The sequence below is a fragment of the Anabrus simplex genome, chromosome 1 (assembly GCF_040414725.1).
Source record: "Anabrus simplex isolate iqAnaSimp1 chromosome 1, ASM4041472v1, whole genome shotgun sequence".
Taxonomy (NCBI): domain Eukaryota; kingdom Metazoa; phylum Arthropoda; class Insecta; order Orthoptera; family Tettigoniidae; genus Anabrus; species Anabrus simplex.
Genome location: NC_090265.1, coordinates 51,219,395 through 51,236,407, shown reverse-complemented (window position 1 = coordinate 51,236,407; position 17,013 = coordinate 51,219,395). Strand labels below are relative to the sequence as shown.

General features: G+C 38.7%; 1 protein-coding gene across 1 annotated transcript in view; it reads left to right on the top strand.

Annotated features, from left to right (window-relative positions):
* Positions 1-17,013, top strand: part of LOC136860941 (trypsin-4) — a 58,336-nt gene that overhangs the window by 28,769 nt on the left and 12,554 nt on the right. The window contains exon 4 of the mRNA XM_068227155.1: positions 11,237-11,396. Coding sequence (XP_068083256.1) covers positions 11,237-11,396 — 160 coding nt within the window. The remainder of the gene's footprint in view (positions 1-11,236; positions 11,397-17,013) is intronic.

Here is a 17,013-nt window from a genome sequence, read left to right as displayed (position 1 = left end):
AGCTGGGTTAGGTCGTATTCCTTCTCCGTCGATAACATGTCCAACAAAAGGGATCTCCGACTGGCAGAACTTTGACTTTGCAACATTGACTTTAAATCCAGTGTTCTTCTAGTTATCCAGCAACTTTTCAAGTCTCTCACAGTGCTTTTCGTATGTTCTCGTTGCCAAGATCAAGTCGTCAACATAGGAAGTCACATAACCCTTTACTTCTGCTGTCAAGTTTCTATCCAGAGCCCTGATAAGAACTGCACAACTGTTTTTCAAACCAAATGGAAGCCTGCAGTAAGCATACGTTTGATTGTCGAACATGAACCCAGTCAATAGTCGTGACTTCTCCTCCAACACAATATGATGGAATGATGATGTGATATCAAGGCTAGAAAAATACTTCGTGTTCTTGAATTTCTTAATGATGTCCTTAATTTTTGGTACCTTATCATATTCTGGAATTAGCTTTTCGTTTATACCCCTCGCGTCTAGGCAAATTCTAAGGCTACCGTTGCTTTTCTTTACGATTACCAAAGGGTTCAAGTATGGTGTAGCTGTTTTAACTATTATCTCATCATCCAACATTTCCTGGATTATTTCTTTCACTTGCTGGAAATATTTTTCAGGTATATCAAACAGCTTTGCTCTGTACGGTGTCCAATCGTTAACCATCAGCTTGTATTTGAAATTGGGGATTTTTCCTGGTTTGTTCTTAAATATGTCTGAATACTTCTTCAAAATTTCGTACAACCTGGTTTTCTCCTCTGGCGAAATCTTAGCTTCCATAAGGCTTTTCCATATTTCTTGATCCTTTTCTTCTTCCTCTAAACTTAATATTCTTTCAATAGTGTAGGCTATCTCTGATTCTGCTGCCTGATTTGGGCTTTGGTTTATAAAATTGCTCTCCTGGTCAGGGCCATTTGTCTCCCGAACTACAATTCTCATATGTTCTGACAGATCCTTCCTAACGCTTATTCTGAGTATTTCTGTCGTTTCCTTCCCATGATCTTCGCTAATTGGAAACCTAATTTCCTGTCTTTCCATATAATTGACCATTTTTGTAGCAATCAAGAAATCCACGCCTAAAATAATATTGTATTTTATTCTGTTCATAATTATAAATGGGTGCTCAAATCTTTGGTTCCCTATTCCGATATTCAAATACGTTTGCATTTTGCATTCCACAGTTTTATCTGGTATAATTCCTTTGATTTTTATTCCTGACGCAGGTATCGTTGGTAACTTCATTTTTCTCTCAAACTCTAAGAATAACATGTTCGAGATCACACTAATACTCGCCCCAGAATCTATCAGACAATGCGACCTCATTTCGTTTACTCTTACAATAATTATTGGTTAATTTACTCCTTGTGGTCCTACATTCGATGATTCATCATACAGTAAATCTTCCGGTTCTATCTCCCATGACTCGATTTGCGCAATTAACCAACTGATAATTTTGCCATTCGATTCTCTTTCTTTATTTATTGCACCTATCATTTATGCCTAATGTATAATCGACGTTTTTTTTCTTCTCGGAAACGTCTATCCCTGCACTAAAGTTTTGTGCATTCGGATTCAACCTTCGTTTCCCTGCCTCCATCTTCTTGTACTCCTGGAGTTCTAAGCTCTCCGCACCTTCTGTCACCAACCATTTCTTTGTCCTTAATCGCCTGTTCCCATTTATCCTTATTGTTTGAATTTTCCCTTAATTCTTGGACATACTTTCTTTTGGCAAATTCTCTACCCTTGTAACTTTGTTCTCTCCTTTCTTCGTAGGGTTGCCTTCTTCGAAAGTTATTCCGAGCTCCGTTTCCTGAGTACCTATTATTCGTCCTATAATATGGTACATATCTATCGCTCGTTTGATATGTCCGTCGATTTACATATCCTTTTTGGCATTGGCATTCTTTTGTTTGTTTCTTTCCATCCATTTCCCGGTTTCTACCACCATTCTTAAGTTCTCTCCATCTACTATTTTCCACATTCTCCGGCGCTATCACATTTATCGATGCCTCATTCTCTGCATTCCGCATTAACCTGGTCGTGGGATGTGCAGTTGCCATGTCTAGTTGCCTTAGCCGGTCTTCCATTTCTATAGCTGTCTGAACATTTGCTACTGCCAAGTGTCTTTGCACCTCGGGAGGAAACTGCCTCTGGATTGTTTTTATTGCTTCCAATTCGCTTGGTGCGGCGTCCAGATCTTGAAATCGTTGAAATTGGAACGCGAAATAATCGGAGTATCTTGTCTGCCCATTAAATGCGAATTTGCGGGAGTATAGCTCCATCCTAAGCTGTAATTGTACCTCTGAGCTCCAATACCTTCGCAAAAATGCTGTTTTAAATTCCTCATAATCATGAAAGCTGTACCTAAATGCTTGGTACCATATACCAGGGTTGGAGTCTAAGTGTTTTTCAACTATTTTGAGCTTTCTTTCATTCGGAATCTGATTAGCCCTAAAATAATCCTCCATTTCTCGAAGAAATTGCTTAGGTGATAGACTTGCAGTGTTATCAAAATGTTTTGGTCTATCATCAACTGTTTTAATAATATTTATTACTGCTGGACCTCCATTGCTACAATTCCCGTTTCCAATTATTCCACCGTTGATAACCTGGTTGGAATCCGTCGTCATCGTTGGTGTTGTTTCTCTTTCGTTCATCCGAATATCCATATTCCCTAACATACTGGATCCTGTGTTTTGGTCATGTACCCTTAATTCCTGTATCTCTTTTCGGATAGTCCGCAATTCAGTTTCCGTATTATGAACTCTACTGTCAACCTCATTCTTGTTCCGCTCTATTTCCTCTCGGATTATATCTATTTTATTCGATACTTGTTCTCTCGCCAGGATAAAATTTACTTCCACTGACTTATTCGTATTTCCTATTATCTCATTTAATTTGTTCATCCTCTCTTGATATTGTTCTCATCTCTCTCTGGAATCTAATTTCAAGCTTTCCAAATTCTCCGTCAAACTCTTCATCTCCTTCTCCTTCAGAGTTCGTATAACCTCTCTATTTTCCTTCAATTCCTTGCTGACTTCATTTATTTTTTATTAACCTCTTCACTCCTATTTTCCACAATTTCCGTCATCTGATTACGCAGCTCGTCGATATCTGTTTTAATTTGCGTGACTTCGCTTCCAAATTTCTCAATTTCCGTTCTTATGACCTCTTTCATATCTTCCCTCATTTCTTGCTGCCTCTCATTTTGCCTGTTAATCTCTTCCTGCTGCTTTTCATCCTGTCTGATAATCATTTCTTGAAATCTCGCATTAATCATCTCTTGGAAACTTTCATTTTGTTTCCTTGCTTCTTCTTGCCTTTCCCTTCTTTCTTCCTCATTTCGCTTTCTTGCTTCTTCATTGTGCCCATTAATCATCTCTTGAAATTTCTCATTCTGCTTTCTTGCTTCCTCTTCTCTTCCTTCCAGTTTGTTAATCATTTCTTGGAATTTTTCATTTTGCTTTCTTGCTTCTTCCTGTCTTTCTCGTCTTTCCTCCTCATTCCGTTTTCTTGCTTCTTCCTGTCTTTCTCTTCTGCCCTCCTTAATCATTTCTTGGATTCTCTCCAAGATTCCCTATTGATTGTCCTTGATCTCCTGTATCGCTTCGTCTCTCTTCCTGACTTCCTCCTCATTTACCTTTTGGTATCCCTCTAGTTGGGATTTCAACTGCGCTAAATTCGACATCTTTATATCGTTTAAAATTCTCTAATATGCCTGTTAAATTCTCTATAAGCCTAACTTTCTCTATGTATCCGTAAATTCAACTAATTCGATCTCAAAATATTACTATAACACAGTCTGTCAGACTTAATCATACACTTATTCTACAACTTTTATTACTTCAACAAACTCTTTCTTAATTTGGAATGATCACCCAAGACTACTTTAGCTCAACCAAACCAGCCTGTCCAAGTCACATGAGAATCCAAACATTTAAAATAATAGTCATTTTCAATTATGTTTATCCCTTATTCACTTAACCTACATATACAATAAATAAAATTAACATTCCATTAATACACTTCCACTATCCTAAGTACCTAACGAAATTTTCTCGGAACAATCTAAATAAATGTATAGTCAATCCGTTTCCTACTTTATTCCTAGTATACAAGAAATCATCGTTCCTCGCATGCCATATTTGCATCCGCAATCCATCATGCTTCATTTCATTCTTCCATGCCGTCTCATAGTTACATTCTAACTCATTGTGCAGCTTTCTTCTTGATTATGGTATACTATATTATGTTTGCCATCCTCTTTTCCTATTATCTCTCTTCACCGCTACAATCTAACCTCATATATCTTCATGTCATCCATAATCTGTCTTCTCAATATTCCTTTATCGCGATATATTTTCCTCCTCCTCTGCCTTATGTTGTATCATTAAATTATATTCAACCATGTCCAACGTCTATCTCCAATTCCCATCATATCATTTTCTTCCATCACTCCTTTTTCAACAACTCACTTTACGAATAAGAGCTCAAAATATTACACAACAGCCACGGCACTCTTTTCAACTTGCTCGAGGCTACGGCATCATATAACCCACGTCCAATCCAATCATCCATATCTCATCCTCAATATTTGCTCCATAATCAAGCTATAAAATTTCTGTACATCCAGAATTTAATTAATCATCCGACCTCTTCAAACTTTGCCTCACGTTCGGGACGAAATTTAATGATATTTGGCGACCACGGTACCTTTCTCTTCAACTTGCTCCACTGTTGGGGGCCAAATTTAATGCACCTATCGTTTATTAATTTTCCCGCGGTGACTTCCACTATTACGCCGCGTTGGAGCATTAACTGAATATACACATGTTTAAATATTGCCCCGGCTACAAAATTCAAAGCATCTGGTCGTAAATCATACCTAGACTCTGAACTGGGATATAATTTATGAACACGAGCTACAACAACATGGTGCATATTCGCTTCTCAGGGTAAATTCGCTTCATTATATTCCCATATGCTTTAGACAAATCGTAGATTCCGTTGAAGAGTATCCGTCCGTTGAAACAGTCATCCCGTATACATACGTGAAGGAAGTTATCTGATCATCACCTAGTATCTAGCATAAATTAATTCAATAAATCCGTATATTATCATACTACTATATACTACAAGTTACTTTAGGAATAGAAACGCGAAATCAAAACTATATCTAGTTTATTAGCATGCTAATGTATTATAAAATTGAATAATATGCATCCATCGGCAATAAAGAAAGGAAAATCGTGTGAAATTACAAATATCATTCTCAAATGCTTGGCTTCCGAGATAAACATATTTGAAAGATCTTTAAGTTATCATCATATTTGCTTACATTTTCGTTAAGTTTCAAAAATATGCCATATCTTCCATGTTTAAATTGATACAAGGGGAAAAATAGGGACCAAAACTTTATTAATCCAAGGAGGAGTGGAATATCTTCCTTTTAATATTGTTTGGGACTTTCTTTGGGGCATCACTTAGGTTTCATCTTTCTTTTCGGTCTGTTTGACCAAATTTACTTCGATACATGTTTGGGTTCTTGTTTGTGACTCATCACGTTACGAGATAAGCATTACCATGTTTAAATCTGGGTTCAAAACACCCATGAAGTTATTAATATTCCTATCATAACCCAAAATGAATAAATTAAAACAGTACATCACCATATGTACAAAATAAACCAAATAATCTTACTACAGAGTGCCATAGATATGATAGTACGTCAGTCTAACCTGCGAAAATCGTGCCATGCATTCCTAATCATGTGCCAATATATTTACATATTCTCAAATATCTCTTCGCTGTGCCAAGGTTTTGTCAAAGTAAACCGTACTTCATATTAGCGTTAACGTGCTGACCTTCAAATATGTAAATATGCGAGACTCCATTCTATTCCTGAATATATATATTACGTAATGTATAACAAATACGTAACCTATTCAATATCTTCCGCCGAAAGTTACTACGAGACACATTATGCTTGGCTCGAGAAATACATTCAACTTAACATGGCCTAAATCCTTCACTTGCAGTGCTAACCCAAATATAAATATAATACGTAACACAGGAATTCGCAATTCAATCATCTATCCCATTCTCAAGCAACGAACAGAAACATATCTCCTCAATCTAATTATAACTTGCCACATTAACATTCCATTTCCTTCATATATATATATATATACCTCCATATTTAAAAATATCTTCATTCAATTCCACTTAAATAACCTCTGTGTTACGGTAGCAATACTTAATAACCTGATTATTCTCTCATACACTGCAACTTCGTAATATTTCAAACATTTCCTTACAATACAATTATCGTACTGGCCATGATTGCAACACATATTGACCTAAAGTTTTAGGTTACGTCTCGTATCTTGCCTGCATTTTCTACAACCACAACTGGTTAAACGTTTCACGGTCTACACGTATGGATTGGCACTAAACATGCACAAATGCTGAATCAGATCTAGTCTCCATTAACCCTCAACTGGTATCATCTACGTTTGTAACGTAACTGTTATCATACGTCTGTCAGACTCCAGATATTTACTTTTAAATTAAAATATTTGTTCTTAATTTTTTGTTATTTATTCAACTTATTTCCTTTAAATATATGTTTGCAAATATGTCAGTGCAAGCAGTAGTGGAAAAAAATTACAAACCCAGAAAAAAATTATAAAATAATAGAATGATGCTCCAAAAATGTGGATGCTTCTGCTTTTCTTAAAAATCTAGAAAATATGATTATTACGATTATTTCGCTGATATATCAGTATTATATAAGGACCATCCAAACAAATAAAACATCAAATTACTGGAAAACTCAAAACATAAATTTAAATTTTAAGGTTCAAAGTCACTGTTTGTTAGAAAGCACAATTTTCCTTATCACAGGATATGTTACTTTATTATTATTTTTTTTTTTGGCGCACTCCAAGCAGATCGGTTTTCCGCACTTCTGGCACTGGTACTTCGTTCTTCTTTTCAGTTGAGGATCGCAAAAGTAGCACGTTTTACGAACCTCGAAGTATTCCGGTTCCTCTTGTTCGTCATCAATCTGATGAATCCTCCTCATCCAGAATGTCAGTTCACGTGGAATTTTCTCCACCTCAGTAAGCTTCCGATGCATTTGAGAATATACCAGTGACTTGGCAAGTGTCTTCATAAAATCAAGCCTAGCCATTATCTCAATAAACACTCAATACTGAATAACGTCATTCCCGAACAATAGTCACGGAACTGGTATTATACGTCTGTCAGACGGCGCGATAATTTTAATAGTCACTTATTCAAGGTGAAACAAAGCGAGCGGTACATCACCTTCCCTGCAGGGAAACAACATTCCAGCTGAGAGGTACACATGGGAAGAAAGCAGTAGGCTGAGGATAGGAGAGGGGATGGCCTTGGGAAAATTTTCGGCCGTCTCACAGACGTATGATACCAGTTGAGGTTAACCTTAAAATTATCACATTAGCATCATAGTTATATAGCATAAATTGGCACATTTCTTCGGCTAATAATTGGAGTTTGTATTCTAATATCCTTTCATTGGCACTACATCTCTTACTTCTAGCACTCCTGCACACATATAAATATTTTTCATCAATTGATTTCAAATTCATTACGATGCAACTCATAATACTTATCTCGTAACGGGATTTTGCTGCTGGATCTCTCCTGGACTATGGCATCTTGGAGTAGGCAGCCCCTGCGATCCAAAGATTACGTCATCTTCGGCTCCGGCTGGGGATCTTGGCTTGAGCTATTTAGTCTTGAGCGACCAATTCCATCTGTTTAAGCGGAGTCCATCTTGTCACCAGTTCTCATGCAATCATAAAAGAACAAATACATAGTAGAATTCATAGTATACTGGTGGATAGTAGGCTACTCAATACGTAATATTTGTTTTCAGAATCTCGTATTGATCGAAAATATTCTTTTTTTAAACTTATAGATTTCTCTAATTCGGCCTACTTCTTGCTATTTCTTTTCGCTTAAACAGATATTGTCTCCCTCCTGGAAACAATAAATTATGCCTTCCTTAGCAAGGATTTGCCGCTATGGTACTAATTTCGGCAATGTATAACTCGGCTGAAGTTTCCTTTCGCTTCTGAGTTTAGGTGTTACAGTAACAAATATTTTCCTTCAAATCTACGCCTTTTCTGCCGATATTCTTGCAGATGTAGTCTTCACTGCTGTTTGTATATTAATACTTTAGTATTTAACGTTGCGTTGATCCTTTTTATATCTTTCCGTAAGTCGTGCTGCTCCTCTTCAACTCGTAACTCTTTCTCCTCAAGGTAGTCAAGAATCGGTTTCATTCAAATTTTTTAGTCCATCATTATTTAATCTTGTGATTCCTTTTCCTTGCGGCCGGTCGATATCGATTTACTAGATCTCTACTCTGTGTACTTGCACATTACCTGAAGCTATTGTGCGCCACATTTGTCCACTGTTTCCATGACATTTACGGCCGCTAATGTAACGTAATGGTACAGTACCTTCTCGTGACCACTGCATGCACAGTGGAGGCATTCCTGCCATGTTGTTGCGCAATGGTGCGGAAGGAACATCCACCGTCACGTAGCCCTATCATACGGATTCGTTCAGCCACAGTGAGATGTTGATACTGGCCTCCTCCTCGGCGTCACCGTCACAGTCACTCCGTCCAATCTCACGGGTAACTAACGCTCTCAAATAGTACAGACCATATTTAAAACAAACCTGATGTGCAAAGTCATGGGGCGCTACTAGTGCCACGCTAATTCGATTTGCGGGAAATTTGAATCAATGTCATCTTTCAGACGTATGAACACGCCTACCAACGTTCGTTAATATAGCACAACCCGTTCTTGGTGTTTGGATGTTCTTTTTCCGCCAGTGTAAAACTTTGCGTACGGTTTAGTATTATAGTGTGTGTGTTCGTGTGTGTAATATGTTTGTAATATAACATTCTAAAATAATTTTATTGTATAAATTCCACCTGTTCAATACACGTTTGCCATTTAATAAATGGTCTGTCTATAAAGCAACATAGGACATGTTTAGACCAAGCCTAGAGGTCATCATCAGCTAAAATTACATAATAACATAAAGTAGAAAGACATATACAAAAAACTATGATACATAAAAACTTGAGATAAAATACAATCAAGTTTTTCAAAACTAGCACTCCGTTTCCAGAAGCATAGCAATTAGAGCAACATTTACCAGTATTCACAATTCTCAAGTATTTCCTACAGCCAACCAATGAACCCACACTTACAACTAAATTCGTCCTAGTTTTGGGCGATGTACATTTTAAAACAAAGATTTCAATTGGATTTGTTGATTGTATTTTATCTTAAGTTTTTATGTATCACTGTTTTTTGTATATGTCTTTCTTCTTTATGTTATTTTGGCTGATGATGGCCTCTAGACTAGGTCGAAACATGCCCTATGTAGCTTTTTAGACAACTCTTTATCAAATGGCAAACGTGTATTGAACAGGTGGACTTTATACAATTAAATTATTTTAGAATTTTAGCTTAGATATTTAAAGTCAATACGGAACCCGGGACGAAGTTCATTACTTGTGCAATACATGTAATATATTGATGAACTTTATGTACATTATAAGATAGAGCCTGGCAGCAGAGCAGGGTCCACAGTCTGTTGTTAGTTGTTAGGTAAACGTTGACAAAGGGTGAGCAATAAATTGAGTGTTCTTTTTCTTCTCTGGCATACTATTTCCATTAATAATGAACAGGTATTTTTAGATAATATATTGTGACAGTTTTCCGATCATTTTATAAGTTGTTATAAGCTAAGAGCAGTGGAATACCAGAAAATATTAAGCTATCAAATACAGCATGCCACGTGTATCTCCCATTTAATCATGCGATGAGGAGAGATCTACTACCTCAAATAAAACAATACTTACTGACGAAAATTATAACATTTTCCCGGAAAATGTTGAAAAGCTACTTGTAGCATTCTTAACTAGTGTTAAGTCCAGTTAATGTGGCCAGTTACTATCAGTGTGAGAACTAGAAAATTATTGCGATGTACTTATGCCTTTGCTGGCGGGACCTAGTGTTTACAGTACACTATGTCTTCTGGTATGGGCTAGAGCAATCTTGTTACTTTCATTGAATCTGTCTCAGCTTTATCCTTTGCTTTGACAAAATGAACGGTACTGAGGTATGAGTGATTGTAGTAATGCCATTCCTTCTGCAGCCAATACCTGCTATGAATGGTGTGAAAATATTGCTCATAGGGTCGGTTGGTGCTTGCATTTCGGTGGGCTTGGCAGACTGATATGTAATAGCAACTTCTGGCTCGGTGAGGAAAGCAACGGGAAACTACCTCACTCCTCATTTCCCTAGTACGCCTCTTCAGTGATGCCTAGGGCATCTATGACAGCTGATGGCGGAGATGTTGAGGATCCAACCAGCCTTCGGGCTGAGGACTAAACATACCTACTTATGTTATATATATTATATTTATGTAGATTTATATTTATATATATTTATTTCATTTTTATCGTATTGTTATGCATAGTCCGCCTGATGGCCATCTTCGTTAAGTGGTCAGGTCTGAAAAATAAGAGTCCCATTGGAGGAAGAAATATTCTCCAATGAAACGTTGATTGTCTGTCGAAAGCCTGGGTTCAATTTCAAATCTATCTATAGTGTTCACATGGGATGAGGGCACATTGATAATGATTTGACCCTCGGATGAGGACCTAAAACCTTGAACAAACTTCTTGGTGTTATTCCACAGAAGTAGGCTGTGTACTGACACAGCGTTTCATCCTTTCCTCTTCTCATTGTCATCATCAACCTCCTCCTCCTCTTCATCATCATCATCATCATCTCAAAATGAGATGCACAGATCACCCATGGACTTCAACTGGAAAGACATGCACCACTGCATATTGTTCGGGCATTAAATACAGAGAAAATCTATAAGGGCTTATTTTGTAAAAAATAATCTAAACATGTTCCAAACAGCCCATAATAGTTTTTATATTTCAACATTAAAATATGTATTTCACATTTTGAACTTTATTAACATATGTTCAAGTTCTGTACAAATTTTCTTCATATTGTGCTTATTCCCAGTTATAATGTAGCAGCAAACGAGACAACCGTTTTTAATTTTGGATGTTCGGTCCTAAAATGTTATGAAAATGTTAAGTGTGTATAAAATTTTATTCACACAATACAAATTCATTTTTCTTTTGCAGTTTTAATTATAGTATGTCGTATGGATGGTTTGTGGTTGCGGGCGCTCTGAACGTGTCCGATCCTACCGAGAAAACCAGAGTTGAACGGCCAATTGCACAGCTGTACATACATGAAGACTTCAGTTGGGACACCCTCCAGAATGATGTCACTCTTATCCGAGTATGTATAATTCCAAATTATCTCTACTTAGTAGGACACAAGACGTGGAATATTTAAAAGCAGGTAATCATTTTGATGTCCTTCTTATTTAAACACTTTGTAAAATAATTTCACAATAACTTTTGAAGGAATATATTCAAACATTCTGTTGTCGGTTGGATTAAAACAATATCTTTCATTCAAATTTTAGAATGTTAACTTAAAAAGTGGTAAAGTTATAAAAAGAAGACTGACATGGAGATAAGTAGTTCAGATATTGTATGCCTCCATTTATTGTCTCAACCAATTGGATGCATCCCCTCCGTTTGCCTATTCTATCAGCTATTTGTTTTAGGGGGAGAGGATTCAACTTCGCTTTTATGATGTTTATGATTTCTTATGGTAGCGTCATAAGGTTCACTCATGAGAAACTAAACCATAGGATTGAAATATGGACTGTATACGTCTCGTTGAAAGGATCATGTGTTGTGCCCACGACTGTTAAGATGTTGCCCTGATGACCGAACCATAATAGCAGCTGATTATTTAAAGCAGAATATCCATACGTTTATAGATCTGTTTCTATTAATAATTTCAACAGTTTGTCCATGATATGGTAGTCCTTACGAATCTAACAGCCATAAACATGCCAATGAATATTGGGTTTATCTGAAGAAATATTCCTGGGGACGCATTTCCGTGGTTGTGAATACTCAGTCCACAACCTGAACCCCGTGACCTGACGGACGAGCACTCTATTACAACTAAGTCTTTCTCCTGCTCAAAAAATTCTTGAGTCCTCAGTGTGAAAGCCAACCTCCAGCTATTCTAAAGTACATACGGTTGGAAATAATTATTCATTCCTCGACATTCATCACTCATCGGCTGACGTCTACTTTCGGACATTTTGCAGCAACGCTGCAAATCAATTACAATTATTTTCAATAATATTTACAAAGAAATTCAACCACTTGCTCGTTTTAAATCTATCACGTGTACCAAAAGGTAGGCAAGACAGTAACTCAGTGGGTAGCGCAGCAGCTATTGTTAAAATTCCACATTTTGGGTGGATCTGAGTGCGCAATTGCTATATATTGGTGGATTATAAAATCTACGGTGAATATTTACTATTAACTGGATTTTATAAGTAGCTTAAGTATTAATGCTATGTCTGGAGATAAGTGTTACTTGTGTTGAGGGTATAGGTTGCAGATTGTAATATACCGGACTTTCTCTTCTGTATGATCAAGAATCGAACCTGGAAACCTCTGAAAAGAATGCCACGACGCTGATACTTCAACAAAGGAATCGGTCTATATACACTGACTGAGCAAATGTCATGGGATAGCGGAGCACTGATGTGTTGTCTGCGCACCACACGCCCCCTGTACCAGCGGCAGTTGTATAGGAGACCTCGTGAGCAGTGGCTGTGCATGTGACAGGTGTAACATGGAACGTCGTCGTGAGCTGACACCGTTCGAACGGGGTATGGTAGTCGGTGCCCGACGGATGGGAAGTGCGATTTCGGAAGTGGTGCGGGAATTCGGCTTCACACGATCTACCGTGTCCAGGGTGTATCGTGAATGATTGAATACGGGTGTCACCGTCCACAACAGACGAACGACCGGCCGTCCAGCCACCCTCGATGACCGTGACCGGCGACATCTGAGACGGATTGTCAATAGTGACAGACGGGCAACCGTGCAACAAATCACGGCTCATTTCAACACAGGCCGTGCTAGACACGTCTCCCAGTGGACAATCCGTATGAACATGGGTTCAATGAGGTATGGGAGCCGGCGCCGCACACGGGTGCCACTGTTAACCCAGCGTTATCAAGCGCAACGACGCGCATTTGTCACCAGTCACCAGGGATGGACACTGGAACTATGGCGTAACGTGATATGGTCGGACGAATCACGATTTCAACTGTACCATGCCGATGGGAGGCACCATGTATGGCGCAACCACATGAAGCGATGGATCCCGCCTGCCTCGAAGGTGTGGTCCAGGCCGCTGGTGTCTCTGTTATAGTCTGGGGTGCATTTTCCTGGTATGGAATGGGCCCCTTAGTTGTTCTGGAAGACACTTAGCATGGTACGCGGTATGTTGAGCTGCTCGTATACCATCTCCACCTATGTTTGCCTTCCAGCGCCCAGACGGTTCTGCGTTTTTTAAGATGATAACGCGCCGCCACATCGCTCCCACGTCGCCCGGGAATGGTTCTAGGAACATGCAGCGGAGGTCCAACGACTACCATGGCCACCCAGGATCCCCGATATGAACCCTACAGAGCATATCTGGGATGTCCTGGATCGCAGGCTCCGTGCCATGGATCCTGCACCCACGAACAGACCAGCATTGGCGGCCGCTCTGCAAACGATTTGGTGTCAGCTGCGTCCAGAGGACTACCAGGGACTTGTCGACTCACTTCCACGGCATCTCACTGCAGTTCGCAGGGCCAAAGGAGGCCCCACACGCTATCAGGTGACTATCCCATGACATTTTCTAAGTCAGTGTAGACCTATCTACATAGAAAAATGTTATTTGCGGAATCTGATAACGTCTGCGAACAAATCCTCTTTCATACTCACGTTCTGCCTCCATAATACGAGAGCTTGTTCAGATTTGTAGTAGCAGTGTCGATGTAACCCATCACAGCGCTGTTATTCCTGCAATGAATTACATTTTACTGTTAATACACAGCATTGCATGATATATTTACGACATGAGAAGTACGGTGATTCTCTATAATTCATAAACAGTTTCCTAAGGTAAGTTCTTTAAGATTAGTTGGATATTGTGGGGTAGATAAATGTTTATTTCGCTATATATTTCCTGAAATATGGGCACTGAAATCATTTCTGACAAGTAAAATTTGCGTCTCCTCTACCATGGCAGAGAAAAATTGACGTTCTTGTACCTTTAATGGCACCAAATGCCTGCAAACTGCAAGTGACATCATACTCTTCTTCTTAACGAATCGAAATGAAATGTTCGGATTGAAATGACGATTTGAAATTAGGTATCTGGACCGTCACTGTCACTTTAATCTCATCTCCATGGTAAGCAATATCTCTCCCTAAAATCTTCAAAAACTTGGTGTACCTCCTCATTCTCCAGGAAGAAGTCCATAAAACTCAGTTCACTCCAAGTGACATTTATCTTTGAAGAAATTTACTGTGGGTTCATAAACACTCTTATTTTCTTCGTGTAGGACTTATCCTGAAACTTTGCTATCTCCATAACGTGTTATAAACCTCACTGAATTGATTTTAGCTCATGATACACCGGGTGGGCAAAATAAAATTGGCCAGGAAAATATTTGCAATAGGACTGATGCTGGATTGACCCTTCTTAATGAAAATCATAGGAGATTCTGAAAATGGCCATAACTAAAGAAATTAAAAGACTTGATTCCAATTCATTCGGAAAACACCGACAGAACTCAACACGCGAAGGTACAGCTGGACGCTTTAAAGCATGCAAACAGTAAATTTGTAAGTATACAGATGCAGGTCATTTTCGATAATGTTTCGAAACGATGATCTTCTTAAATTCCCACTTGCAAAGATAAATGGAGTTGAGATTTCATCGGTATTCGTAAAGGCTTTCTGTCACTCCAGCAATGTTCTTTGGTATTCGAACTCTTTTTGGATGGTTACGGTTTTTATTCGTTGCAGATCCCGTTTCACACCATTTTGCCACTAAGTTTTGCATTGCAGACTCTCCTGAAGGGTTTGTCAAAACACTGCCAGTTTTGAACACTTGCTCAAACAGTTCCGCACAGGTTTTTCTACGAATCATGCTTCGCGTAACAGTCGACAATGAACAGGCGCTGTTATGTCGTGAGCACCATTTTCTGTTGCATTCAACTGGTCACTACCACGTCTGCTTCTCTCACTCACACGTAATATAACAGCGACGTATTCAGGAGATGCGCATGAGCTGCCATGTGACAACCAATTGGTGCATCGAAATCACGGTTTCCAGTATTTCCTTTGATGGCCAATTCTCCTGTTCATTAAAACGGGTCAAAAACGCGTCAGTTATATGAATATTTCCCGGGCAAGTGTTAGTCTGCCCACCGTGTAAATACAGTACAGTACAACGTTTTATATCCGGCCCTCTCATATTCTAGCTCTCCGATATCCAAACCGGTTTCCGGAGATTAGTACCTTTCGGTTCAACAAATCTGTAATATTTCACCTTTGTTGTTGGTAGTTTACATGGATCATCTCTTGAAAGGTATAAAGTGGTAGGGAGGTATTCAGTTGAGTGGATATGTTGTAAACAATCTGGCCTATGCTGACGACTTGGTCTTAATGGCAAATTTTGCCGAACGCCTGCATTCTAATACTTATCTTGGAACTTGAACAACCGAGCACGATAGATGCAGCCGCTAAAGTGCGGCCAGTATCCAGTATTCGGGAGATAGTGGGTTCGAACCCCACTGTCGGCAGCCGTGAAGATGGTTTTCGTGGTTTCCCATTTTCACACCCGGCAAATGCTGGAGCTGTACCTTAATTAAGGCCACGGCCGCCTCCTCCTTATTCCTAGGCCTTTCCTATCCCATCGTCGCCATAAGACCTATCTGTGTCAGTGCGACGTAAAACAAGTAGCAAAAAAAGGAACTTGAAAATAAGTGTAATGTGTATCAATATTAGCCTTTCCAAGGCTAAATTGATATCAGTAGGTAGAAATCCAAGAAATTGAGTGTCAGATTGGTAATAAAAAGTTTGAACAAGTAGATAATTGCAAGTATTTAGGACACCTGTTCTTCCAGGATCGTAGTATAGTAAGTGAGATTGATTCAAGGCGCAGTAAAGCTAATGCAGTGAGCTCGTAGTTCTGATCAGCAGTATTCTGTAAGAAAGAAACTATCTTTACATCGATGTGTTTTTAGACCAACTTTGCTTTATGGCAGTGAACTGGGTGGACTTAGGATAACTTATTCGTAAGCCAGAAGTAACATGCATGAAATTAGCAACAATGATTGCTGGTACAAACAGGTGGGAAAATAGCAGGAGTGTACTCGAAACGAGAAGATAAAGGCTGTTAAGAATGAACTCGATGGATGAAGCTGTAGAAACAGATTTCGGTGTTGCGGTCATGTGAGGCAAATGGAAGAGAATAGGACACCTAGGAAAATAATTGACTCTGTTGTGAAGGCTGAGAGAAGTAGAGAGAGACCAAGACGACGATGGTTATACTCAGTTTATAACGATTTAAAGATAAGAGGCATAGAACTACACGAGGCCAGAGAACTAGTAACAAACAGAGAATTTTGGCGGCGTTTAGTAAATTCGCGAAGGCTTGCAGACTGAACCATAAAATGGAATTAAGGATGGAAATTAGTGTCACTGTAGAAGAATCCGGAAAATGACTGCAGCGAGTTAAATAGGCTACGATAACAACCTTCTGATAAAAGAGTAAAAGGAACATGAACATAACTTTTATTTGTCGAGATTTTTATGTTCCTTTTTTGTTTTACTTATGTTTTTCACTGATTTGATATTAGTATATATATATATATACACTGACTGACAGAGCAAATGCAACACTAAGAAGGAGTGGTTCGAAAGAGATGAAAGTTGGGGAAAAAACAGAGATGGCACGGACGAATAATTGATGTTTA